This window comes from Heliangelus exortis, chromosome 20, assembly GCF_036169615.1.
Source record: "Heliangelus exortis chromosome 20, bHelExo1.hap1, whole genome shotgun sequence".
Classification (NCBI taxonomy): Eukaryota; Metazoa; Chordata; class Aves; order Apodiformes; family Trochilidae; genus Heliangelus; species Heliangelus exortis.
The window spans coordinates 7,215,004-7,242,924 of NC_092441.1; the positions used below are offsets into that span (position 1 = coordinate 7,215,004).

Consider the following 27,921-nt stretch of genomic DNA (forward strand, 5'->3'; position numbering starts at 1 on the left):
CACAGGGTGTCATCTTCTTAAATATATTTAGCTGCTGCCTTGCAAACTACTTCCATATTTAGTAACAACATGGGAGGATTCCTTGGGTGCAAACCTTGGCATGCCTGGGAGAAGAAAGACCTCCTCATTCTGAATGCTGGTTCTGCAAACACACCAACTGCTGTGGTCAGTGCAAGAAGCTCCCTTCCTGCTGTCCCTTCCCCTCCTTGGCTCCAACAAGTCCAGCTGCCTTCCCCAACAACTTCACAGCTTCTTGAAGTACTGCCTGGAAATGTAGGGGTGTAGAGCTAGCCAGGAACCTCAAGGGAGCTGTAAGTGTCCCTTCAGTAAGAGCACAACAAGTGTCCTTTACCAGTGTTGACATCTGCTTGTAGAATCTGACATTAGCACCCACACAGTGCACTGGGGTCTCGTGCTATCAGACTGCCTGCTCTGTATTTTAAGTACTGATTCTTGCCTTGCAGGAAACAGGCTGCCACTTGTTTAAAACTGCAGCCCAGCCCATATTGTGTGGGTGACTTTTTTTCTTCTTTGTCCAGCCAGGATGCAGTTCGTATCTACATTCTAAACCATCCACTGCTGGAAGAGCCAGACAGGTAGGACACAGTTTGGCATCATCATTTATTTTTTTTCCTCTATAAGGTGCTAGATTTTGTGAATTCTTTAAATCTATAAAGGTCACAGAATTATTCCAACTTAATGTCTTATCTTACATAATGAAACCAATTCCTTCAGAATTCCACGTTATTTATTGGCACAAGTGCTTATTGTGTTCTTATATTTTCTTATTATATTCTTATACTATACAGTACTGAAACAATTCCTAGCTTGTTCTGTTGGCTCTATACATTACAGTAGTTGAATTTTATCCCATAGTCAGTGTTTTCTTTCAAACCTAACTTCTAAGAATCTGTTCATCTCTGCTTCTCTCACAGTGGGAGCATTCTGTTTTAATGTTAACTTTTCCATCCAACAGAGAAAGTAGGGAACTGCAATGACTTCTTATCCAAGTACAGTATTTGTTTTGCTTTAGAAGTGATTTGTAATAACTTCTCCCATAACTCGGTAAAAAGCTACTCTGTAGACTCTGTGGCCTTCACCAGCATTGTTCAAATGAGGCAGAACATCAGTGCTTGCAGAACTTCTTTCATAAGTATTCAGAGCCATGAAGATGCCTCTTGGACTCCCGAGGTTTTATTTTGTGGGACATCATGCCCCTAAATGCAATTTGCCATAGGGAGAATGAGAACATTCTGTGTATTGCACACCTTTAAAAAGAGGACTCCCCAAGGCAGAAGTACATTTCCTGGGCCAGAATAGACAAGATACAAATCCTACCTCTGTCCTGATACTTTCCTCCTGCCAACACAAGAATTTTATTGCTATTATTTCTTATTCAGTAATGTATCAGGACACAGTATGGAAATACTGGATATGGGATAATTAAGTCTCTACTGCTATCCAAGCGTTAAAGTGAAAGAAGAAGTTTCATTTGAAAGTGCACCAAGGTTATGGATCTGCAGAATTGAATAGCAAACCAAATGTCTGTTTCTGCTCTGTATGCAAAGTGATCTACAATCTTTATTCTCTACACATTTACAAGGTTAGAAAGACACATTACAGAAGAAAGAGACCAAGAGGTTCACATTTTGTGCATCCCTCAGGTCACTTTGTTTCCTCAGGAAAGCCTCACTCTTCCTCTCCTATCTTCTTGCCATGAATCTCCCGACTCTTTGCTCGGAGCTTGTTGACCTGTGACTCTGCAATGTCAGCCCGCTCCTCGGCTTCCTCCAGCTCGTGCTGGATCTTGCGGAACTTGGAGAGGTTGACATTGGACAACTCCTCCTGTGCAGGGAGAGGGAGTTGGTGGTGAGGAGCTCAAGGTTGGAGTTTCACTCCTCCCACACCTCACATTTGCAGAGCTGTCGCTCTTCCCTGGGGCAAGGCCCAGGCCTCCATCCCACACAGACCTCATTCAGATCTCATCATCCTCCCCTAATCAACACCTCACATTACGCTTGAAAAGCAACTTTGTCCCTTGGATTTGCCATTTTTGTACTTATTCTCCCACTGCTTAATGTCAAACAATCAGTAGGACATATTAGCTTGAGAAAGACCTCGAAGCCTTCTGCTGCTGATCAGCAGCAGAGACTCATGAACTTCTCAGTCAGTGGATGTGCCCCTGGGGAATGTTTAGTTTGACCTCCTGTGTAAAAACAACTGCTGAACCTCACTCAATTCATCCCAATTCATCATTGCCTCCAGGCTATCCAGAACGCAGCAAGGCCTCAAGACACACAATAGTAAAGTGGTGTATCCAAGACTATTGTGTCTTGAGAGTTTGCTCCATGCTCTTCCCTGGGATTCATACGCATGTCGAGGACCATGCTGCCCAGGTGACTCTTGCCCAGTCTCCAAGCAATACTTACAGCCTCCTCAGCTTGTCTCTTGTAGGATTTCACCTTCATTTGCAGCTTGTCCACCAGATCCTGCAGCCTGAGAATATTCTTCCGGTCTTCCTCAGACTAGAGGGGTTGGCAAACAGGAAATAAAATTAATTGTTGGCTCTGCATCATGTGAGGTTAACAACTGCCCTTGAGGACGGTGCGTGAACACTTGGACTTGCTGTGAGTAAACTCGGTCAGGCCAAGGAGTCCTCCTGCCTTACCTGGTAGGTCAGCTCCTTCACCCTCCTCTCGTACTTGCGCACACCCTTCACGGCTTCAGCGCTGCGCTTCTGCTCAGCATCAACCTCCCCTTCCAGCTCCCGCACCTGCAATGACAAGTCCACTTTGGAGCTTCCCTGATGGCTGCTCACCTGACATGGCTGCTCATGCATTAACAAAAGCCCTACGCACCCTGGCCTCCAGCTTCTGGATTTGCTTCTTGCCTCCCTTCAGAGCCAACTGCTCAGCCTCATCCAGACGAAGCTGCAGATCCTTCACTGTCTGGTCCAGGTTCTTCTTCATCCTCTCCAGGTGGGCGCTGGTGTCCTGCTCCTTCTTCAGCTCTTCTGCCATCATGGCTGCCTGATGAGAGCAAAAGAGCCAAAGCCATTTTGGGGCTGGAGACCTTTTAGGGGGAAGGCACTTATCTGAAGCAGTGCAAAGAACCCCCAGCTCACATCTGTGATGGCCTTCTTGGCCTTCTCTTCAGCATTGCGGGCTTCCTGGATCGTATCTTCCATTTCCCCTTGAATTTGGGTAATGTCTGTTTCCAGCTTCTTCTTGGTGTTGATCAAGCTGGTGTTCTGTTTAACAATGAAGGAGAAGGTTCTTACTTTTAGCCTTAATGTATTCACGTCAATAGTTGCAATGCTAAGTATTGTTTATGCAAGTTTTTAATGGAAAAGTCCTCTTTATATCCACAGCTGCCAAGCAGATGTGGAGAACTGCCTAGATTTGCTTCTCAAGCATGTACAAAGCAATCCCAAGATGCTCTTTGTTGATGTGTTACTCCTGAAACTTGCCTGACCTGGGTATGGAGGAGCTGCACACGTTCAGTGGCATCCAGAAGCTCCTGCTCAGCCAATTTCCTCGACCGCTCTGTCTGCTCCAGGGCTGCCCGTAGCTCCTCAATTTCAGCCTGCAGCAGGTTTGCTCTGCGCTCCACCATGGCCACCTGCTCCTTCAGGTCCTCCTGTGTCCTGAGAGCATCATCCAGGTGTATCTGGGTATCCTGTAAAAGAGAGTAAAGTGAAATTACAAGGTGGCACAGCACTGTTGAACAATGACAATTACCAACATTCTAATATATATTATACTGACAAAATAACTATGTCTTTATAGATGTGTAGTATATTCTTATGAATAATTTATTATGTCATTATATGCACAGTATCTAAGGATGGGAGCTTTTGACTGATACATGGTATTGCACATTGGTTAAGTTTGAGTGACAGCCCTGTCTAAATTTAAGGCTGTGGAAAGGGAAGGGTAGCATGAATTCAAACTCCATCTGACTGACACAAGAAACTTAGAAGATGAATGAAATTGGCCTTTGTCCCTGCTTTAGGCAGAGGAAAGAACCTTCTCTCATCTTCTCAAGTGCCCCTACATAAGAGACACAATGATTTTCTGGGGTTGCAAAATGAGTAATTGATTGGGTCCAGGAAAAATCACCTTTGTAAAACTGAACCACCTACTCTCATTTGAACCAGTGCCATCTGAAAAATCACATAAGGTATTAGTAATTGGAGATTATATACTGAGAGGCACCAAAACTTCCATTTACCACCCAGACAATTTCTCTAGAGAAGTTTGCTTCCTACAAGGAGCTTGCATTTGTGATATCACTGAGAGGCTGCCAAGCCTGGTGGACCCTTCAGATTATCACCTGATTCTACTATTCTGTTTTAATGATATTGCAACAAGGCAAGTTAAAAAAACCAAAGAGACACTATGTCCATTGGAGCAATGTTAAAAGGCTTTGGAGCACCGGCAGTGTGCTCTTCTACTCTCCTAGTCAGAAGAAGGAAGCAGGAGAAAAATTTAACTGGCATATGTTTAGCTGTGTAGTTGGTGACATATTCAAGATGTTGCCTTCTGTGATTATGGATTTGCTTTTAAGAAGCTGGATCTGTTGGGAGCTAATGGGATTCAATGACTAAATGGGGCAAGAGGGACCTTCCTAACAAGACCAGAGCTTTAAACTAGAGTTAGTGAGGGAAGGGAATGGAGTCTGGAGAACCAGGGAGGAGACAGGGGCTGCTGATGTATGAGGAAGTGAAAGGAAAATTATTCAAAAGAATTAGGGTTTGTTTCTCTAGAAAGGTGATATGGTTGACATCCCAGCTGCACTGTGGGATCCCAACTGAACTGTGCAATGTGCCTAGCACAGGTAACAAACAGCAGGAATTCAAGGCCACTGTGCTTCTAGAAAGCTCTGATCTTGTCACTGCAACTGAAGTTTGGTGAGATAAATCACACAACCTGAGTGCAGCAATCAATGGGAATAAACTGTTCAGAAAATTCAGGAGAGGAAAGAGGCAGGCAGGCTACCTTGTTTGGATGGATTGATTGCACAAATCTGTCTTTGAAAAACAGTGATGATCCAGACTGAGAGATTATGAGTGAAAACTAGCAGCTGAGCCAACAAATAAAGCCTTGTGGTTGTTGGTATTCACAGTCCTGAGGGATATAGACCAGGTGAGGTAAGGTCAAAACTCTGAATTTCAGAAAAATGGACTTGACATTTGTTTAAAGAAATTACTGTGTGGGATACCCTGGAAAACTGCTATCAGGGAGAAAGGAGCAGAGAAGAGCTAGCAGCTCTGCAAGAGCTCCCAATTCCTATGCGAAAGCAGTCAGCAAGGAAGGCAGGATAACAGCAAGGCAAGGTTTGTCTAGTTTAGAGAGAAGAATGATGAGGAGTGACCTCATGGCACTCTGCAGATTCTTAGGGAAATAGGGAAGGGAAGCGAAGGAAAGAAAATAGAGGTGCTGATCTCCTTGTTACCCAATGACAGAACATTGTGGATGTCACCTCACAGAAATCTTAATGGTTAGGTTGGACAGGTGTTTGAGCAATCTGCAAAAGAGGTCTTTGCTCATGAAAGAGGGGATGGACTAAATGGTCTTTGAAGGTCTCTTTCAACCCAAACCACTCTATGGTTCAGTGATTCTACAGAATTAGACAAGCTAGACACCTATGTGCACATTCCTAACATACCTTGAGCACTCCCTGTGTATTCCTCAGGTTCTTTTGTGCCTCTGCAGCCACACGGTTGGCATGGCTGAGTTGGATCTCCATTTCATTCAGGTCTCCTTCCATCTTCTTCTTCAGCCGCAGGGCTTCATTCCTGCTCCTGATCTCAGCATCCAGGGTGGTCTGCAAGGACTCCACAACTCGGAGGTGGTTTCTCTTCATCTGGTCAATCTCCTCATCTTTCTCTGCTATCTTCCTGTCAATCTCAGACTTCACCTGGTTGAGCTCAAGCTGGAGGCGCAGGATCTTCCCCTCTTCATGTTCAAGGGAGGCCTGGACAAGTGGAAGTAGCCATTCAGAACACCAATAAAAATACTGCTTGCTTCCTAGGTAACGACAGTTTCAGGAGATCTCAGCTGACTGTGCTCCCAAGACAGAACAGAAGGGGACCAAGCAGTTTTAGGGACCTTTCCCCAGTGCTTATCTTTTCAGTGCAGACACCAGGGATTATGGACGTGTACCTCAGCTTCCTCCAGGGAGGCCTGGAGTTCAGATTTCTCCTGCTCAATCTGCTTCTTGATTTTCTCCAGCTCATGAATCGCCTTTCCTCCCTCAGCAATCTGCTCCGTGAGGTCAGAAATCTCCTCTGGGGGAGCAAAGACCAATGTCATGGTCAGGCAGAGAGATGGATGGGAAGGGCCCTGCCACACCAAGGTGACAGGCATCTCTGCAGACCTGTGGCCACAGAGCCGTGTGGAGTGCTGGGTAGTGGTGGTCAGTGAGAAGGCCCTGCCAGCAGCAGAGGGCCAGGGACTTACGCTGCAAGTTCTTGTTCTCACGCTTCAGCGTCTCCAGGTGGTCCAAGGACTCCTCATAGGCATTCTTCATCTTAAAGAGCTCTGTGCTGAGCGAGCGAGACTCCTTCTGGGAGGCTTCCAGCTCAGCCTGTGTTTCCTCATACTTCTGCTTCCATTCTGCCAGGATCTGAAGAGAAATGGGGTGTGAGTATGGAGGTGACAATCAGGAGGGGAGGCTCTGCCCAGGAGCCCCAGGGCTGAAGCCCAAAAGACCTTGTCAAAGTTCCTCTGCTTCTTATCCAGAGCTGCACAGGCAGCATTTGATCTCTCCACATCAATCATCAAGTCCTCCACTTCATTCTGCAGCCTCTGTTTTGTCTTTTCCAAGGAAGAACATTTGGCATTGACGGCTTCAACATGTTCCTCTGCATCCTGCAGGCGCTGTGCCAGCTTCTTCCTGGGGGGAGGTAAACACAGCTCTAGATGAGAGCTTTTAGGAGAGCCTACTCTGTACTAATCAACTGAAGGTGGTTGGCCACTTGGAGAGCTTTGAGCCTAGTCTTTTATGAGTGGTTTCTCTGTTGAAAGGCTGCATGAAGTTAAAAGGGTCCTGGCACCTTCTGAGTATTTGGTATGTCTTAGATTTTCTAGCCCAGAAGACAGCATCTCTCCTTCCAGTCTACACTTTTTCCACAGCACAGTTTTCCCCTGTCTCCCTCCCATCTACCACAAAGGCAGTCCCCTCCCCATTCTATCCCATTCTTGGGAACACCAAGACTGATTTCCCTTCACAGTCTCAGTTTTTTTCAGCCATTTGGCATCCTACCCCCACATACTTGGCCTCTTCCAGCTCCTCCATGCGCTGAATAGCATCCGTCTCGTATTTGGTTCTCCACTGGGCCACTTCACTGTTGGCCTTGGACAGGGCACGCTGCAGCTCCCCCTTGGCCTCCTGCTCCTCCTCGTACTGTTCCCGCAGCAAGTCACAGTCGTGGCGAGCAGACTGCAGGGCATGGGCCAGGGCATTCTTTGCCTGGGTAGAGATAGGGATTGAGATAAAAAATTGTAGCATCCTGTGAAATCTCTTCCAATGCATTAATTTAAATCTATAACTAAAACTGCTGGGTGGGTGTTGTTGCTTGCAGTGAAGGGTACAGGTAAACCAGATGGAAAAAATGTAATCCCCACAGAAATTAAAGTTTTGTCCCAGAATGCAAAAGACCCTGTGCCCACTAGGAAGTGTGAAGTTGAGCATGTTTTCAGGGGCCACCTGTAAGAAGTTATCACCTTTATCTCTTCCTCTAGGTGCCTCTTAAGTTCCTCAATTTGTTGGGTAAATCCTTGCTTGCCTCTTGACAGCTGGGAAATCAGAGCATCTTTTTCATCCACCTGTCGTGAATATTCACCTAGAAATGCACACAGAAAGGAAATACATATTCATTGATTTTCATGACCCAAAGAAAATGAAGAAAATGTTGTAGGTTACTCTCCTTTCCACAGCACAGAGGAGGTGCTTTTCCAGCGGCTCAATCAGTTAGCTTGTGGTGCTGATACAACACTACAAACCTGAGCAATGCTGAGGTTGTGAGTTGGAGCCTCACCTTGGGGTGAGCTCCAGTGGTGCAATCAGGTTAACACGTGGTGCTTATACAAGTAGTACAAAGCCAAGCAATGCCTAGGTTGTGAGTTCAAGTGTGAGCCAAGCATGCATTTGGAATCTCCCCTTTTATTGGTCGCCCAATCCTGCTCATGCTCAGCTGGGGTCAGCCCTAATTGGGCACAGGTGGGCTTGACACAAGCTCACGCCTCCCACCTTGTAATTAACAACACCTGATTGCCTCATTTCACTACATGCTCTCACCTGCTTCTGTCTGCAGACGAGCTCTTTGTGTATTGAGATCATTGATCATGCGCTGATGCTCTTCTTCTTTTGTCTTTATCTCACTCAGTTGGTCTTCCAGGGTGCGGCACATCTTCTCCAGATTTGCCTGTGGAGATAAGAGAGAATGAGAGAAGATTGGTATGTGCACTCCTCCTTCAGAATAATCTGAATAGCAGGATTCTCAAAAGAATACATGTAAACAAATATGCAAGAGATATATTGCTTATTGGTGCTAGAAGGTCAGAAATACAGGTCCATAGAGAGAGAGAGAGAGCGCATTATATTGTAACCATATTTTTAAAATATATGTCAACATTATTTATTTTCAAGTTGGTTTTAGAATATTTTCAGTACCTTGGCTTTGGAGACAGACTCCATATTACTGGCCAGGTCGTCAATCTCCATCTTCAGCTCACTCTTCTCCTTCTCCAGCTTCTGCTTCACCCGTTGCAGGTTGTCAATCTGCTCCCCAAGCTCAGCCGTGCTGTCCGCGTGCTTCTTCCGCAGGGCGGCAGCCGTGGCTTCGTGCTGCAGCGTGGCCTCTTCCAGGTCACGGCGCATCTTCTGAAATTCTGCCTCACGCTTCTTGTTCATCTCAATCTGAGCTGAGGTAGCTCCTCCTGCTTCTTCCAGGCGCTCGCTGATCTCCTCCAGCTCCCTGGAGAGGTCAGACCGATGCTTCTCTGCTTTTGCCCGAGACGTTCGCTCTGCCTCAATTTCTTCCTCCAGTTCCTCAATACGAGCCTGGGGAACATTGGGAACAGCCCTTCATACCCACACCTTTGTTCCAGCTGATGGCTTTTGGATGGTTGGAAGAGAAGGAACAGAGACTCACCTGCAGCTCCTTGATCTTCTTCTGGAATTGCATCCCCAGGAGTTGCTCATCCTCAATTTTGCTCTGGATCTGGCTGATTTCAAAGTCTTTCCTTTGGGCAAAGGAAACCCTGTTAGTGCCTGAACAAAACCACCCAAGTGCAGCAGCCCAGCACTCAGGTGTCCCACGCCACACTTACTTCTTCAGTTTCTCATCCAGCTGCTGTTTATCATTTTCCAGATCCATTATGCTGTCATGGGCCATCTTCAGATCTCCTTCCAGTTTCCTCTTGGCTCTCTCGAGGTCCATGCGCAGTTTCTTTTCTTGCTCCAGGGACCCTTCCAGCTACAACAAACAAGACCATCCATGTTCTACCAGCCAGGTCAAACTCCACACCTGTCCTGTTCTTGCTCTATGCCTGTGTGCTTACATCATCCACTTGCTGCTCCAGCTTGGTCTTTGCTTTGGTCAGAGTATTGACTTTGTCCTCTTCTGCTTGCAGGTCATCCAGCGTCTGCTGATGGGCCTCTTGGAGGGCTTTCTTCTCTTTTGTCAGCTTGGCAATGGTTTCGTCCAGGGCTGCCATCTCCTCTGTGAGATTTTTCACCTACAGATATGAACAGTGTCAAGATACAGTAGAACACATCTTTCTTTGCAGTCACATTTTCACTTTTCACTGTTTTGACAGGTGCTTTGCTGCTCATAAAAATCTGAATTCCAAATTCTCTAAAGTCAAAATGTCTTACAGTTGCAAGGTTTTACTCCTGCAATCAAAAATGTCTTGGCCCTTTACGTGTCTCCCCACATGTACCTTGTTTTCAGTGGCATGTTTTTCTTTCTCCACCTTGGCCAGTGTTAGCTCAAGGTCATCGATATCTTTCTTCAGCTCTGAACATTCATCTTCTAGTTTCCTCTTCTTGGCTGTCAGCTCAGCATTAATTTCTTCTTCATCCTCAGCCCTTTCAGTCACCTCCTTTACTTTTGCTTCCAGCTGGATTTTAGTTTTGATCAGCTGGTCACATCTTTCTTCTGCATCAGCCAAAGCATCAGCTTCCTAGTTGGAAAATACAGTAAAAGTTATCTAACAGAATACGAACAGATATGCATCAATAAGATCTTTGAGTTTACTTTCTGTAAAAAGGTTATTGAAGTACTTAAAAAGTTACAAATTTAAAGCAATTTTTTAATCAGTTTTAATTTTTCTTTTTCTTTTTCATTATCCAGTACGGTATCTAACTCTATTAAATTTCAACTTTTTTATTTCAGGTATGCTAGTGGCTTACTTCATTTTAACTTATGTTTCCCTTTTATCCTTTGGAAAGTGATTATATTTTATGATGTACCGTGTTCACGTTTATGTGGAAGTATTGAGAAATGTAAAAACATTCCCTCACTGAAAAAATACTTTAGTAGAAGTATATCCAGGCAATATACTCAATGGACTCTACAGCTGGATTAATTTTTTCCCGAAATTGACATTTCAACTGAACCGTATTGCCAGAATGTTGCCTAAATTTGTGAAAGCCTAAATTTCATTAAAGAAAAATAACAAGGGCTGTTGTTTGTGTTATGTAATGGGCATCCGTATTTTCTGGAAGCAGTAATTACATGAGCTCAGGTGAGAAATGGCAGTAGGTTCTTTACTATGAGAAACAAGACAAATCCCACTTTGAAAAGAGTGAGACTGAGTCATAAAAGATCATGGCCTGAATTTTAGATTTATTTTAGTGTGTAATTTGAGAATTATGTAGTAAGAAATGAGTAAGATCTTATTTATTAATTTCGTCTACTAAAATAAATAAATAATTTTAAAAAAAATGCTACTCACAGCCTGCACTTGGAGCTGCAGGTCATTTTTCTCCTGCACCAGTTTCACCATTTTCTCCTCCAGTTCTTTTCTCTTGGCCTCAGACTTTGCGAGCTCTTCCTTGGTTTTCTCAAACTCTTCCTTCATGTTGGCCATCTCCTTCTCAGATTCTGCACTCTTCAGCAAGGGCTTGATCTTGAAGAACAGCTTCATCCAGGGCCAGTGCTTGACGTTCATGAATGCACGAACATTGTACTGGATGCAGTAAATGGACTCCCTGAAGCATAATTAAAATATACACTGAATATTTTCAGTATGATGAAACAAACTATGCTAGCACTTTCCTCCAAGTGCAGTGGCTTTAACTGAAGATGAGGAATGCCTACCTCCTCTGAACCATCCTCTGGTACTCCACTCTCATCAGGAAGCCCCTGCACATGGCCTGTGTGCGGGTGATGAGCTGGGCCAGCTTCTCATCCCGCATCTCCTCCAGGAGTCCCAGCAGCCCAGCTTTGAAGAACACCTTGAGAAAGAAATGTTGCAGCGCATCAGTGACAGGTAGAACAAAGCACAGGCATGCAGTGGTTGAGCCAAGGAGGGTTTGTACCTTGGTGTGTCCAAATTTGTACTGCGTGTGATCCACGTCGATTGACCCAAGAAGCTTCTCAGAAGCTTTCTTGCTGTCAATGAACTGTCCCTCTGGGATAGCACTGGCATTAAGCACCTTGTATCTTTGAAAAGAGAAAGAGGAAAATAAGGCTGTTGGTTCCCAATCAACACACACTATCTACTGAACCCTACCAGCTCAACAAACCTTAAATAAGAGTCCAGCCTGAATGAGCCTATATGAATGATCCATCATTGCTTTAATTAAGGCTGAGAAATGCCGTGCTCTTACCTCTGTTTGAAGTCAGCATAGAGAACTCTGCTGGGGAAACCTTTCCTGCAAATTCTGATCCCTTCCAGCACACCATTACAGCGCAGCTGGTGAAGTACCAGTTCATGTTCCATGGCACCTGGCAATTCAGAATGTAAATTAATACCCCCATTTCTGGTTCATGGGAACAGCTGTATCAGAGGAAGTTCTCTCTGCATGAGCATCTTACCAGGTGTTTTTGTTTCATTTGGGATGATGCAACGGACAAAATGGGGGTGAGTGCTCCGTAGGTTGGTCATCAGCTTGTTTAAGTTCTCCTGTGAGATCAGATGTAGCAGCATGACTTTAAAAATTTACTTCTGTATAATCTGTATCTATATGTCAAAGAACTAATGTAATTAATCTGAGGAGGTACAAGCTTTCCAATTAAAAATTTAGGTTTAATAAAACCTTCTATACACTTCAGTATTCTAATTAAAAGAAAGTTTAAAATTCTTCACATTTGTCTGGAAGAAATAAAACACTACTGCATAAAAATTCTAAGGCAAGCTTTTATAGCATTAATATTTATATTAATATATACCCTGGATTCTGAAAAACACTTTCCCACAAAAAACGCAAGCAACCTTTTAAAAGAAATTCAAATCCTAATTGGGAATTACTAGGAAAAGTCAGTGAACAAGGTCTCAATTCTTATTCTTCCTTCATCATAAAACCAAGGTCATGAGAAGAGCATGAGATTAGAAAGCTTAGTTTTGAAACTATATTCATGTCCCTTTACAGATAATGACATTCATACTGTACCCGGAAAAGAGCTGAGACAGTCTGGAAAGAAGAACCCTTCTTCTTGGCACCTTTCTTTCCTCCACCACTTCCACCACCACTAGCGTCTGCAAAAACAATAGGAGGTTTTTTTATATTACCTTTTTGGTAATATATCATAAATGTTGGGAAAAAAGAAATTTAGAAAACTAACCTGCATCTGCTCCACCATAGGAGGCAAAGAGTAAGGCCAGTGTCTTCACAGATGATTTCTGATACAACCCAATGACAGTTTCGTTCAAGGGATCCTTGTTCTTCTCCAGCCATCCAGAGATGTTGTAGTCCACTGTGCCAGCATAGTGCACCAGGGAGAAGTGGGCCTCAGCCTTGCCTTTGGCAGGCTTGGGTTTCTGGAAATTGCTGGACTTGCCCAGATGCTGGTCATAGAGCTTGTTCTTGAAAGAGGCATCAGTTGCCTTGGGGAACATGCACTCCTCTTCCAGGATGGAGAAGATGCCCATGGGCTGGAAGATAGCACAGTAAAGAAGAGAGAATGCTTGTAGAATAACTTGATCAGAAGGAAAATGCAGTAAAAGACAAGAAGTTGAGAAACAAACCAATATCCTTGCCATGAAGAATGTTAAGTTTAAAAGATTCACCTGCTTGTCTCAGAATTTGGCACAGTGGTAAAGAACTGATTTTCATGCCCAAAACAAGGCAAAAAATCAGAAGGAGAAATATTATGCTTTTAAATGCCATTCTCAAAAGTGTGCATTGCATATTTGCTTCCGGTTTTGTACTTTTAGTAATCTGTCTAAATTATACGCAACTGCAAGAAATCTCTTTCATTTCCTTGCACTTAAGAGGTGAGGCGCTACTTGTATTGGCCTATATTCACTTTACTATGAACCATCTAGAAAAAAGTTATCATCTAGATAGCTTATTTCCAGAACCTGAAGAAAATATTTTTAATTTTATTCTAGGAGCTGCTCTGTGGTTTTGATTAAGTCCTCTAATCAAGGAAATGGAGAAAGCTTTCACAGAGAAAGTGTGTGAAGGATGACTTTCGTAGTTATCTGTGGTCTTTGTAATATCTGTAATGCATACTAAACAAAAGTACAGATCAAGGGATATTTTAACAACTAGAGCTGAGTGCCTGAACCATGGAAGAGCCCCTTTTTAAAAAAATACCATTTAGGCATTTTCAGTTTAAAAAAAAAAAAGAATTCCTGAATATACAAGATATTTTCAATTAAAAATTTACTTTCTCAATAAGTTCAATGCAAGCAGCCAGGTCCATCCCAAAGTCAATGAATGTCCACTCAATTCCCTCCTTCTTGTACTCTTCTTGCTCCAGCACAAACATGTGGTGGTTGAAGAACTGTTGCAGTTTCTCATTGGTGAAGTTGATGCACAGCTGCTCCAGGCTGTTGAACTGCCCAGCGGAAAAAAAAAAAAAAGCCACAACAACTCATTGTCAACATGCCCAGTTCTTGTTCATCCTCAACACTTTATAAATCTCTGTCGTTAAACCACAACTACATTGTCAGGATCTATGTGCAAATCTCAAAGAAAACCCACTTACATAATGAAAAAGTTCCAGAGCAGATATTCCTAGTAAATCTGCTAAAATCCATCAAGTACTTTGGCATATGCCCCAGTCTTCAATTTTCAAACACTTGATATCATTTATTAAATATTTATATATTCCTTCTTTCGTCCTTTACACCACTTACACATCTTTTATCTGTTACATGTTTGTAAATTGGTCTACAAATAATAGTTTGGCTTTAGAAGTTTTTATACAAAACTATTGTACTGATGTTGTGGTTTTTCAGTCATTAACAATGAGCCTAAGTTACTACACATAAAATTCGATTTGCCACTTCTACACAAACAGCGTAACTAGTGCTCTGGCATTCATGAAGTTTCTGAGGATTTTGTTCTGTGCTACAAAAGCAAATAAAGTTTTTTTTTCCAGAACGTTGCAAAAGACTAGCATGTTAAATCTTCAGAATAATATTACTTGGGAGTCCTCGCAGAAATGTTCCCTTGCAAGAGCAGTCCTCAGACCTGGAATACTTACATCAAAGATCTCAAAGCCAGCAATGTCCAGGACACCAATGAAGTACTGTCTGGGCTGCTTGGTATCCAGCTGTTGGTTGATGCGAACAACCATCCACAGGAACATCTTCTCATACACAGCCTTTGCAAGGGCACCCACTGAATTGTTCACCTAAAACAAAGAAGTGTGCAGCAGAAGAAAAATAATATCCATAGTAAAAGAGTAAACTACGAAAGAGGTTCCAGTCAACAGCTGGTTGTTACCTGCTGCACCGTTTGACCTTTGGTCACATATTCATTCCCAACCTTGACTCTGGGGTAGCAGAGGGCTTTGAGCAGGTCTGCTGAGTTCAGACCCATCAAATAGGCAGCCTTGTCAGCAACTATGTAGAAGGACAAGAAGACCAGATATGAAGATGACCAAAACATGCATCATTTCGAGTGACAAACCCTTGCCAAAGCAACTACAATATTGAATGCCTCCATTTTCTTAAAAAAAAAATCAAAAAGTCAGAAATATATTTTCTGAAAAGTTTTTCTCTTAGTGGGCTTTCAATGTAAGCACACTAAGTAGGTTGTGCTATCCAGAACTGTGGTATCCCAGAAGAGAATTATGGGTACATACGCAATTTTTACTTCAAATAAAGGTTAGGCTGTAGCTGGAAAAAGTATATTTTGGATAGCAGTTTCATACCTATGTACTAGCTCCACCAGAACACTGTTTTTACACATTTCCACTTGTCTCTTTTTCCATCTTCCAAATACTGTATTATTATTTCTGCTTTCATTTCTCACAGTTCAGCCACAGAAACTGCTAATACCTTCTGTGCCATCAGGCTCCGCCTGCTCCTCTCTTTGTTTCTGCTTGAACTTCAGGTTGCCATAGTGCATGACAGCCCCTGTCAGCTTGTAAATTGCTGTTTTTTCATCAGCACTGAAGCCCAGGATGTCAATGGCACTCTGCGATACATGAAAAATGTAAAAAGCTTTGTCTGGGACAGATTAAAATAGATACATTTAAAAAAAAAATTTACTTACATCTGTAGCCATCAGCTCCTCCTGGTCATTGATGCTGGGAACAGTGATCTCACCTTGACTCACAAACTGGAAGTCATATGGGTTGGTGGTAATGAGGAGCATGTCTGAAAGCAAGCAGAGGCAATGTGCAGACTTAGTTTAGTCAAGCAAGGAATAGTGTGAGCTGATGTTCATAATTCGTCCTCAAAGTTAGTCATTCTTTTTACCTATTAGCTCGGGCTTCTTGTTGGACATGATCTGATAAAATATGTGGTAGCTTCTTTCTGCCTTCAGCTGGAAAGTTACTCTGGACTTCTCCAGCAGATCTGGACATGAAAATTAAGTACAAACAAGAAGAAACAGTACAAAAGTAGGAAGAAGACAGGAAGAAAATCAGGGAACACAGGATAAGTGGTTAGGTTAAAAGGCGTTCTATGGTAGTTGGTGAATGGGCAGACTGTATACATTAGGGAAGTGTCTTACATGTTTCAATATCAGCAGAAGCCAGCTTTCCTGTGGCACCAAAGTGAATTCTGATGAATTTGCCCTTAAAAGGAATAAAAATGTCTTAGGATTTGCATTAAAGAAAATACATGGAAATGAAGAGTTTTTCAATTTACATCAATGGGCAAAAGGTTTTTACTTGGAGATATTTTCTTAACAATCACATTTTTGACCATTAGAATAACAAGCAGTGGCACAGATGTATATTATATGTATGCTGAATATACAAATTAAAAGGAATGGGTGTATTTTGCTAGCTAAACTCTTCTAACTGTATCCTGCACACAGAGCAGTCATTTTATTGATATGGAAATAACCATTTAAGTAGTTTAGTTGTTAAATCTGTCTTCTTGTCAAAGAAGCCATTTCATTTCTGATTACCTAAATTTTTCATTAAAAAAACACCTTATTATTCAAGTAGAAATTCTCTCTCTCCCCACTTCTGCTCTTTCTTTCCTTGCTTCCTTCCTCCCTTCTTCAATTCCCCTCTCTTTCTTTTGCTCTTTTTCTCTCCTATCCTGAACAACAGAAAAGACTGACTGCTATACAGTCCTGTTTACTAGTTTTAAGGAATCATTTGGTTAAGCGACTTACAAAGCGTGAGGAATTGTCGTTCCTCACGGTCTTGGCGTTTCCAAAGGCCTCCAGCAGTGGGTTGGCGCTGATGATTTGATCCTCAAGCGTTCCCTACAGAAGGGTAATGATTGCTGTTATCCGTTCCAAAAACCATGGCAGAAACAGAGGAAAGCATTGATTCAAGCCAGTACCTACTAATTAATAATTTCATTCTCAGGCATTCCCTAAAGGATGATTTTTCACTTAAGTGTTTATCTGAAATAGCACATACATGCCAAGTGTGCAGTCTTTTCCTTCTCACTCACCTTCATTTTGCCAGAAGTCTCCTCCTTCTTCTTCTCCCCACTCGCTGCAATTGTTGCAAAGTACTGGATGACACGCTTTGTGTTCACAGTCTTCCCTGCACCAGATTCTCCGCTGTGAAACCAAAGAGAGAAGCAGAGAGTGTGTGATCAGGCTGGAGGTCCCCTGGCACTGGGCAGCCCCACATGGACCTGAACAGGGAGGTACTTACGTGATCAGGATCGACTGGTTCTCACGATCTGTGAAAGAGGTAGGAGTACAGTACTTCAAAATCAATTAAAAACACAGAAATAATTAAGCAAAGGTAATTTTAATGTTTTCACCCCCTGATGTTAGCTTCAGTTAAAGCAAACAAACAACCTCTACAACACTCATGGAGTGCAGTGGAGTCTTTTTTAAGAAAAGTAAAAACATGGAAAAATATAGAGAAGTAAGCATGCATCAGAACTATGAAAGCTTTGAAAAATATCTTCCTACTACTGAGACGAAGTATGCCTTTGGAAAACTTCATGATGGAATCCTACTAAGAGAGATGGAGCCACTCACCAGTGAGCATGAACTGATAGGCATTGTCAGAGATGGAGAAGATGTGTGGAGGGGCCTCCTGGCGCTTCTTGCCTCGATAGGCCAACACCACCTCCGGGTTGTACACGGGCAGCCACTTGTAGGGGTTGACAGTGACACAGAAGAGACCCGAGTAGGTCTGTGAGGAAAGGAGACAGCCCGTTACTTGTAGGGGTTGACAGTGACACAGAAGAGACCCGAGTAGGTCTGTGAGGAAAGGAGACAGCCCGTTGGCTCCACTTAGCCTGGCAGAGCAGTTCCTCCGAGCTGCCCAAAGGGAGACTGTGGCTGGTACTTACGTAGATCATCCAGGCTGCATAACGCTCTTTGAGGTTGTACAGCACAGCGGGTTCATGGAGGTGGGTCATCATGGCCATGTCCTCGATTTTATCATACTTGGGAGGGTTCATGGAGAAGATTTGATCATCTTTTACAGTCAAAGTCTGTCAGAGGAAGAAAATGATGCATATATGTCAACTAAAAGCTGAGATGGGGAATCAAAGGGTATCCTTCATCTTTGTTTTTCACTCACCTCTCCACCTTCAGTCTTGACAGTGACCTTCCCCGTTTCTCTGCTCTGGATTGTCCCTTTCACAAAGGAATGCTTAGGATGCACCACGAAGACGGATGACTTGGCATCAAAAGGTTTGTTCTGAGCCTCAATTCTCTCTTTTTCTGACTTTCGGAGGTAGGGGGCTGCCTCCCCAAAGATGGCCATCTCAGAGTCTGATGACATGGCTGCACTTTATGGAAGCAACCGTCAGCAGAGAACACTGTGGAAGAGCAGACATGTTGCTGAAATATGTCTAAATATAAGTGCATACTAGTTGCAAAAAAGATGGAAAAAGAGAGAAAGTTTATTAATTTTATGCAGTTTTTAAATGTATAGTTTTGCATTGCTAGGATTCAAGATTTTTATAAATTGCAAATATTGTATTTTAGAAGATTGTTCGGGTTAGGGTCCACAGTACTGAAAGCGCATTTGAAATATTCCATAGTCATAGTAGTGGCCATGCACTCAATTTGAAAACACTTGAAATTGTCATGATGCCTTTTTGTTCAACTAATATTAATTCAGAAAGTTCATAGCACTGTCACACTACTGCTTTGAGCTATATACTGACAACTCAAACATCTTAATGGCTCAGTTAAAATCTCTAAAATGCTTGAATCGTACTAATTACGTACAATTATTAATGAACTTTAATGAGTTCTTCAGTCCAGGCTACATTGCATGTCAAAAGAGAGCAATGGTGTTCCAGAACACACTGACATAGCTCCATTTCTGTTATCATAGAATCATAGAATTTTCAGGGTTGGAAGGGACCTTTAAGATCGTCCAGTTCCAACCCCCCTGCCATGGGCAGGGACACCTCCCTCCAGATCAGGTTGCTCGAAGCCCTGTCCAGCCTGGCCTTAAAAACTTCCAGGGATGGGGCTCCCACCACCTCTCTGGGCAACCTCTGCCACTGTCTCATCACCCTCATGGTGAAGAACTTCTTCCTTACATCCAGTCTAAATCTCCCCTTCTCTAGTTTGAATCCATTCCTCCATGTCCTATCACTCCCTGACATCCTAAAAAGTCCCTCCCCAGCTTTCTTGTAGTCCCCTTCAGATACTGGAAGGCCACAATAAGGTCTCCTTGGAGCCTTCTCTCCAGACTGAATAACTCCAACTCTGTCAGTCTGTCCTTATAGGAGAGGTGCTCCAGCCCTCTGATCATCCTCGTGGCTCTTCTCTGGACACATTCCAGCACATCCATGTCCCTCCTGTAAAAGGGGCTCCAGAACTAAATGCAGTACTCCAGGTGGGGTTTCACCAAAGCGGGGAGGGGGAGAATCACCTCCATGGACCTGCTGGCCATGCTTCTCCTGATGCAGCCAAGGATACGATTGGCTTTCTGGGCTCCAAGTGCACACTGATGGCTCATGTTGGACTTCTCATCCACCAGCACCCCCAGGTCCTTTTCCCCAGGGCTGCTCTCAAGCCAGGCACTGCTCAGCCTCTATCAGTGCTTGGGATTGCCTCAACACAGATGCAGGACCTTGCACTTGGTCTTGTTAAACTTCATGAGGTTGGCATGGGCCCACCTCTACAGCCTGTCATGGTCCCTCTGGATGGCATCTCTTCCCTCCAGTGTGTCAGCTACACCACACAGCTTGGGGTCATCAGTGACCTTGCTGAGGGTGCACTCAATGCCACCGTCCATGTCACTGACAAAGATGCTTTGCTCTCTTGCTTTTTAAAAATTAATATTATTAAGATAAACACAAAAAAAGTGAAGTTCAACTCAAGAGTTTCAAAAATAATTTCTAAGACAGGATTAATTTCTGAGAAAGAATATCTTTTTTTCATGTGAGTAGCTTAGGACAACTTTTATTTATATATAAACTCTATAGGGATAAGTACCTAATATTTACATAGCCTTTTATATTGTGTTATATTTGTTCTAAAATGAGACAGTAACATGATAATTCTTTATTTGTCCCTGCAGGAACAGGTGTTGGCTTACAGAGGAGGAGGGCTGCAGCTTTCAGTTTTTGTGAGGAACAGAACAGGCAGAGCATTAAGGGAAACAAATGACAGCATTGTTTTACAGAGATGAAAAGTAGACCTTGGACGATCATTTTACATATCTTTCTACTCTCATTTCTTTACTGATTTTGTGGTAAATTTTGGACAAAACAATCTATTAATCCACATGATCTAGACAGAATGTTGAATTTTGCCCTTTTTCATACTTCATTAATCTATTTCTACTGCTGCAACAGCAAAGGTGGAAAGCCAGCACACCTTGCTCCCTGCTATGTCAGTTAAGAAGCAAGGAATGTCCCTGTGAAGATTTTCTGTCTGCCAGAATGGTCAGAGACATCAAACATAGCCACTTAAATATTGAACTAGATGAACTTTCAATGTCCCTTCCAACCAGGGGTGTTCTATGATTCTACAATTCTCTTGAAAACCCTACCAACCCTGGTCACCCCAGCACCTTCTACTGTGATCAGCACCTTCTACTGTGATCACTCTGGGTCTGAAAAGGTATGGTGAACCAGTCATCAGTCACTCATCAGTACAGAAATCTCCCTCAAAAGCATCTTTCTCTGCTCTTTAAGAATCAATAAATCAGGGTCTTACCTCTTGTGACACCCAATGGGTGGCTTGCTGGCTGGCAGCTGGTCAGTACTGTAAAAAAGAAATGAGAAAAGCCTCCTACTTGCTGCTGCACAGAAATCCAGAGTGAAAATGTGCAGGTGCCTTGAAAGCAGATTTAAAACCTGAGCTGAGAAACTGAGTGCCCTCCTGGAAATGAGTATTGGAGGCAACAGGAATGTTGTGGCATGTAAAGGCACCATTCTCTTCCTGCAAGCCTGCCGACCCCATACACTTACCTTGAAGCTTTCTGTGGAGGCAGGGCAGACTTGTCCCGGGGATGTTTTATACGATCCAGTCTGCAGATGCTACAGATGCCTACTCTTTCTTCGGTCAAAATATTTTTGGCAAACCTTCTTTGGCAAAGCATTGTCTGGCAAACTAAGGGCATAATTGTCATTTGACATGACTAGATATAATTAGAAAATTTTGATATCTTACTGACTATATGAATACATCTCCTATAAATAATTTGACAAGGGTGTTAAGGAGGGAATCTGGACTAGTTGAGGCACTTAGAGAACTTGGATGCAGGACTTATGGATTCTATTGCTGGCTTTCCCACCGACTCACTGTATGACCCAGGGTGGATTGCTTGGTATGTCTGCATTGCAAATATCCCAGCTGTACAATGGGGATTACAGCATTTATCTTTCCCAAGTGATGGTATGAAGCTTACATGAAATGCCTACAAATAATGCATTAAGTAGGCTAGTAAGGAGGAAATAAGTATTACAAAGAGTGTTTTGCGGTTGTGTTGCTAAAATTCTGGAAGTAAAGTAGTAGTCTGGGTCTGTGATAGTGGTGGTGCCTGAGAATCACAGACATAGCAGTATGACTGGCTAAGAGAAATGGGTGTCGCCACAGCAATAGGAGACTGGGATCAAGCTGAACTACTGTGTTGGAGTAGTGTGCTTCTGATGTATGAAGAAGAGTATGCATGCACCTGTCCATCTGCATACTTGAAACAGTGAAAAAGTGGGAGATTTTCTGTATCTTGTTAAAGCCTTTCCATTAATTTGTGCAAAGGTGTCTTAGGGTCTGCTATGATTTCTGCTGTGTAGGTCAGTGCAGCTGAACAAGTGCTCCTTCCTTTTCTTGATGATGTTTTAATTCATGAGAAAATACCCATTCTGGCAATTCAGGCATGTTTTTCAGTTCTTTCTTCTGTCTTTCAAGTCTGACCTATCAATCTGTATTATAAATAAAGCCAATTGCTGTGGTAAAGATTTAGGCCAGTAGAAATCTATGCCATTTGAATGTTCATACTACTTTTCAACAACGAATGATTAGACGTTCTTAGAGCGTATATATTAACCAACTTTTTTTCTCCATTCTTCAGAAATGTCTGCTCCTGCAGAATTCTAGAGCCCTTCCACCATTGCAGAGTTGCTTGCACATACAGAAGACAACCTAGGTAAAGAAAGTTGCAGTCCTTGTTTTATCTTTCAACACACAGCACTTTCCAGTTCTTCTAGCATAAACAAACCACAGTTTAAGTCAATGACTGTTCCCACTGTCAAACTCAAAAACTAGGAAAGAAGCAAAGAACCCTTCAGCCCTTCCCCTACCCACAACTCTTACAAACTCATCTCTTGCACATTCCCATATTCATGGAGTTCCAGCAACAAAAGCTATCAAGTTGCTATCTATATCAGAGCATTAGAGGTAGTAGGCAGTCCTGATACTCTGAGAAAGGGAGATTTGTTGGCAGTCATGGAGAGTGACTCATCTAGTTTTGGGGAAAGGGAACAGTCACTTGAGCTGTTTTGAATACTGTCAGATCTGAACACACTTTTCTCTGAGGAAGCGGAGCATTTTAGTTATTGAAAGAGGTCAGGGAAATAAGGACAAGGTTAGAAAAATGATGCATGGGATCCAAGGTAATATCCAGCATAAGGCAGTCCCTTGTGCATGAAGAGCTTGCTCCAAGAGGAGCTCTGACATTGCAGTACCCACATTTTGGATGGGTTGACCCCCAGTCTGGAAACCAAACCTCTTCCAAACTGAGTCCCTACAGTATCACATGGTGTCCAGCAGCCCAGTGGCCAAGGAGGGGAAAGGGGAGCCTTGGCAGATCAGAGCATGGGGTTAAGAACATCATGGGAGCTGCAAGGATGGCTGGGACCTCTCTCAGGATGGGACAGCTGGGGGGTTTCTCTCATCAGATTGAGAAGTAAGCTCTAGCCTCCCATTCCTGTAACAGCTGAGGCTGTAACATCTGAACTGTAAAGGAAGCATCCTCTGGCAACAGCATGTTAAGTATTATTACAATGATAGAATGGCTTGAGTTGGAAGAACACTTCAAAGATCATCTAGTTCAACACCCCAGCTGTGGATAAGGACTTCTTTCAACAGATTAGGTTGCTCAAAGCCCCTTTCAACCTGACTTTCAAAACTTCCAGTGGTGGGGCATCTGTAACTTCTCTGGTAAACCTGTTCCAGTGCCTCATTGCCCTCATCGTAATATATTTCTTCCTTATACCTATTAGAAATCTTCCTTTTTTCAATTTAAAACCTTTGCTTCCTCTCTTGTCTGGTCACTGCAAGCACTGATAAAATGCCTTTATTCATCTATCCTGTAAGTCCTCTCAATAAATTCAAAGGTAGCAGTAAATCTCCTCTAACCTTTCTCCTTTCCAGGCTAAACAACCCTAAGTCTCTCAGCCTTTCTTAATAGGAGAGGTGTTCCAGCTCTTGGAGAATTTTCTGTGGCCCTCTTCTGGACTCACAATGACAGGTGCTGGGGACCACACAGGAAGGAGTACTCCAGGTGGAGTGTCACAAGAGCAGAGTAGATGGGGACAATCGTCTCCCTTGACCTGCCACCGCTTCTTTTGATGAAACCCAGGATATTGTTAACTTTCTGGGTTGCAAGGGGACCTTGTCAGCTCATACACCAGTATCCCTGAGTTCTCTGAGTAGCTGATGTTGATTTTCTTTGGGGTCCTGCTCTCAGTGGTAGTTATCAAGCTTGTCTTATGCAGTGTTGTCAGGCTGGGAAAAAGTACCCTCAGAACGTGCCTGGATTTCCAGGACCTATGTGGAAACTCTGACTGTGACTTTAGGGGCTGAGTATCTCTGAATTTCCAGTGTTCCAATGACAGTCCATCTTCTCAGCAGAGCTTTTCTGGGGCTTTGTTGTTGTGTTGCAAAGGTTGTGGACCCAGCTGTGTAACAATCAGGAGTGAGGCACACAGCCAGGCATCTCTGGGCATGCAGTTAGCCAAGGTAAGGTCTGATTCCTCCTATGGAATTATTCCTAACCTCCAGGTAGCTTCTCAGGTGTGAGCTAGGTTGTGGGAAAGAAGAATTCCTTCCTCACTCCATGATGTTCTCTCAGTATGTCAGACAACATTTCCTCTAACTGCAAACCATTGAAGATTTTTTATTTAAAGTTCAAGTGGGTTTGGTTAGTGTTCCAAGAAGGATATAACTGTACCTCATGTGCTGTTCCACAGCTATTTTGCAGAAAATATTCATGGGTAGTTTTTCAAAAGTGTGACATTAAGGAAAAGTGTGACAGGAAAGATATGCCAAATATTGCTTCAGGATAAACTGAAGTATTTTGCACAGTCCTTTTCTGTGTGGCACATCATGAATATCAGGGAAGATAATTGAAAAAACATTAATTAAATTTCTAAAAATACAAAACAAAACAAAACAAAGCAAAACATTATATCCTTGCATGTTGTATACCACAGTTCCATTCACAGGATATTCAGGTCTGTACTTGTCTGTATATGAAATACTGCTGTTTGCCAATATATTCCACAGTCTTTAATCTCAGGTGACACTCTGTATTGTTAAAAATAGATATAGTGCTTTTCCTGGCTTTCTAAAGACTCTAAGTTCTCTGATTTTTTTTTTCAGATTTCATCATAAAGTCTACTTACATAACTATCTTTTTGATGAACTGTGTTATAAAATTCAAACTACATACTGTTTTCCCTACTGGGTTTCTTACACTGGCCAAAGACGATGTGAATATTCAAAGTACAACATCATGAAGAACTTCTGGTTAGCTTGTGGAACCTCACACCATATCTACACATTGAGTGAAATGGATTTGGATGGAATAATAATTTAAATTTGATGATGTATATGTGGACTCAGGCACAATGTCATACTCAGTGATTCTGGATCTGCAGAGAGAATGAAATTTCCTGTGCTCTGCCAGAAAAGATGAGGGAAATGACTATATTCTGAGCGTGTTTAAAACATGAAGGCTTCTCATAAAAGAAACGCTTCTGCTGCATTTTCCAGAAGTCATAGGGTCTAGTGCAGTGCTAACCTAACTCCACAATATGACCTTGAAGTGAGCCTTTCAAGGTTCTTTTCAGGCTACAGCAACAGCTGAGAAAAGAAGTAGCTGATATCCACTGCTGCCAGGGCTCAGCAGGGGATGGCTGGAGAAACTAATTCCTTTGTATGTCCTCTCTCTGATATTTATGTACTCTTTGCTGTCATTCCCAGGGTGACATATAACTGAACGCCCCAAGTCTCTTTCTATGTACAAGCACAGTTTCTGAGAGAAATAGTGCCATGTTGAACCAGCATGGCAGAAGTTTGTAGTGCAGCAGTCTGTTACACAAGATCCAGGATTCGAGGTAATGGAGATGGCCACAGCAAGATATGTTAATAACAATGAAATTCTCCAGGATATTTATTCTTAGCCTAACTCTGGTCCTACTCAATGGCAGCTAATTTTTGTTCATTCAAAGAGGTAAAACTGGGGCAGTACTATGTGTATTGAAGAATGCAGTCTTAGGTTTGGGTGAATTGGCTGTCTTATAACGCAAAGAAAAAACTCAACGTATTTAAAACATAGTAATGATATTCTGGTAACAGCACCCTCTGGCCCCTTAAACCATGAGGAAAGCCATAGTTCCTAAAGATGTATCATATGAAGGAAACTGCACCATCTCAGTAGGGGAAGCTGTAAAAATGTTCCTGCAATGCAACTAGTGTCTTGGCAGGAATGGAAGCTCTGTTTCTTCCAAAAGTAGGTGATAATTTAGAGACATCTTAGCTAACAGCCTGAGAGGAAATCAGCCTCCTGTCTTGGAGGAAACTTTCAACTATCTGATGAGCTCAAGACCTGATTAAACTCTAGCTCCCTCTTACTCTACAAGTCCTTCTTTATGTAATGAGATTTAAATAATGATGGTTTCAATGTCATAACAAAGAAACACCTTCATTAAATAGATAGAATGCAATGCTAAATTCACTGGTCAAAATTTATCTTACTCAATATTGTGTTGTGTAATTAGATGCTAAGTTCAGAAGCTCAGCCATCATTAGTTCCATGTGAGGTCCAACAGGTCAGGAAGGCTGAAAACACATGGGCAGGCTACACAAATATCCATTTACTTTAAGTATACCAGAGGAAAATCTCATTGATGGAAGTATTTTTTACTACCCTGTAATTATATCCCAATTACTAGAAAAAAACTTTCAATATAAAAAGATGTTGGTTGTGTGATACTGGTGTTCTTCTGTAAGAATTAAAAATTACAAAGATTCATGTTTAATCCCTTGGCCACTCACATGAGCATGTCCTGAAGGGATCTGAGCTACTCATCCATTATGGCAGTTTTATTTTCTTTCACAGGGATTATCTTTCTCCCCTAGCTGATTAATTTACATTTCATAACATTTTAGCCTGTGACCTTCTTGCAACATTTCTATAATCTAAAGTCCTCAATTCTATTTCTTGTCTGCTCTGAATTCACATATACTGGTGAATTACAACAGACAAAACTCTGTCTCATGTTATGTCTTTGCTAATAGGCTGCACTGTGCTTAAGAACATTTACAGATACAGAATGCCAATCAATTGTACCAATAAAGTATTAGTGGATTCCCTGTCAAACTTTTGACCTATGTCAGCTACCAGTCTCTTAAGGCTTAACTGGACAGATGGATCTATTCCCAGTACAGTTTGCATCCGGTCTCACCATTCTTGGTACAGAAATAGTTGACTCCTATAAGCATAAGCAGTCTTTTGCTAGTTGGTCTAAGTTCATGGATGTCTTTAACTTCTTAGAGAAGTTGTGGTGCTCCTGCAGAAAGGTTTGGAGCAGCCACAAAATACCAGTCCTTGGCAAAGGAAAGACCTGGTAGAAGAAGCAACAGTACCTTGATGGTAAAAGGGAAAGGAAATGGATCTTGCCTCTGTTAACTTTCTTCCAATGCTTCAATTTCTGCAGGGCTGGTCTCCACTGCAGTGGCATGAAAGGTACAGCAGAATCAAAAGGGAAGAGGTAGAATGAGAACAGACCCTGGATACAGGCTGTCCTGCCCAGCATTGCAGCACGGGCAAGGTTCTGCAGTGCTGACATTCCTGTGGGCAAGGGAGGATTTGGGTGTTCTGAAAATAGATCTTGCTTGAGATGGAGACCAGGCAGCTGCCTCACTCTCGGCCACCCCTTAAGACTTGCTTCTCCCCTCAGTTCTGTGACCGTCTGTGAGACCAGCAGCAAGAAGTCACATCTTAGCAAAGAAGTGCAGGTCAAGTCAGGAAAAGGAGGCATCTCAAGAGTACTAGTCTCTACTCCACTAGGTCACCCCAACCTGCAACCTCCCACCCCTCCTTTTTCTTTTTTTTTTTTTTTTTTTGGTTGCCATTCATCTCATGTACTAGAAATCTTAGTGTGTGATGAGGAGATAAGCCTTGTGAAATACCTTGATAAAGAGCTTTAGATTCTGTGTAAAGGTATAAGGATTTTCATAGTATATTTTGTAGGTGTCTCATTTGGAAGCTGAGAATGTATGGGCATGACAAATGGGCTGCTGTGGCATTTAAAAATTGTCCAAACTGTTCAAGGGGTAGCAATCAGCAGCTAATTAGTAGATGGCTGACAGCTGTTGAGAACTACCTCTGTAGTTCACAATGAGGTGCTTATCTTACAAAATCTTTATCGATACCCTGAGTTATGACATAGAATGCACCTCTGGAAAATTTGCAGATAACACTGATCTAGTGGGAGCCTCTGAGCAACATAAATGGCAGAGATTCAGCCCAGTGGAAACTTGATAAACCTGAGAATGAGGGAAACAGAAACCTACTGAATCTCAGTAAGAAGAGTAAGGTGCTCCTGTGAGACTACACTGAGTGTACTGTGTCCAGTAGCAAGAAGCAGAAAAGTTGTCTTT

General features: G+C 42.7%; 1 protein-coding gene and 1 long non-coding RNA gene across 2 annotated transcripts; one reads left to right on the forward strand and one right to left on the reverse strand.

Moving 5' to 3' along the window:
- On the forward strand, positions 1-26,638 carry LOC139805577 (uncharacterized). The gene is made up of 4 exons (XR_011729888.1): positions 1-311; positions 540-596; positions 22,106-22,180; positions 24,637-26,638. It is a non-coding gene; the product is annotated as an uncharacterized lncRNA (long non-coding RNA).
- On the reverse strand, positions 1,549-21,025 carry LOC139805566 (myosin heavy chain, skeletal muscle, adult-like). The gene is made up of 40 exons (XM_071764088.1): positions 21,003-21,025; positions 20,749-20,796; positions 18,146-18,386; positions 17,913-18,056; positions 17,596-17,752; positions 17,261-17,288; positions 17,052-17,163; positions 16,765-16,857; positions 16,150-16,213; positions 15,894-15,992; positions 15,688-15,791; positions 15,471-15,609; positions 14,914-15,032; positions 14,672-14,821; positions 13,850-14,020; positions 12,800-13,109; positions 12,628-12,713; positions 12,053-12,140; positions 11,845-11,962; positions 11,554-11,677; positions 11,333-11,469; positions 10,968-11,223; positions 9,951-10,193; positions 9,570-9,746; positions 9,339-9,484; positions 9,161-9,251; positions 8,680-9,069; positions 8,305-8,431; positions 7,731-7,849; positions 7,280-7,476; positions 6,717-6,900; positions 6,465-6,630; positions 6,168-6,292; positions 5,671-5,979; positions 3,475-3,678; positions 3,125-3,250; positions 2,859-3,029; positions 2,669-2,773; positions 2,430-2,525; positions 1,549-1,845 (listed from the first exon to the last, which is right to left on the reverse strand). The coding sequence occupies exons 3-40, from the start codon at positions 18,347-18,349 to the stop codon at positions 1,690-1,692; spliced, it is 5,835 nt and encodes a 1,944-aa protein (XP_071620189.1). The 5' UTR covers positions 18,350-18,386; positions 20,749-20,796; positions 21,003-21,025; the 3' UTR covers positions 1,549-1,689.
- Positions 26,639-27,921: the final 1,283 nt, after the last annotated feature.

Excerpts from the sequence above, each read along its gene's own strand:
- LOC139805566 (XM_071764088.1), bottom strand. The coding sequence starts at position 18,349 with ATGTCATCAGACTCTGAGATGGCCATCTTTGGGGAGGCAGCCCCCTAC. Across the intron at positions 6,631-6,716 it reads AGCAGAGGAACTTTGACAAG|ATCCTGGCAGAATGGAAGCA; the intron begins GTCTTTTGGGCT and ends ATTTCTCTTCAG. Across the intron at positions 6,293-6,464 it reads TGAGAACAAGAACTTGCAGC|AGGAGATTTCTGACCTCACG; the intron begins GTAAGTCCCTGG and ends TTGCTCCCCCAG.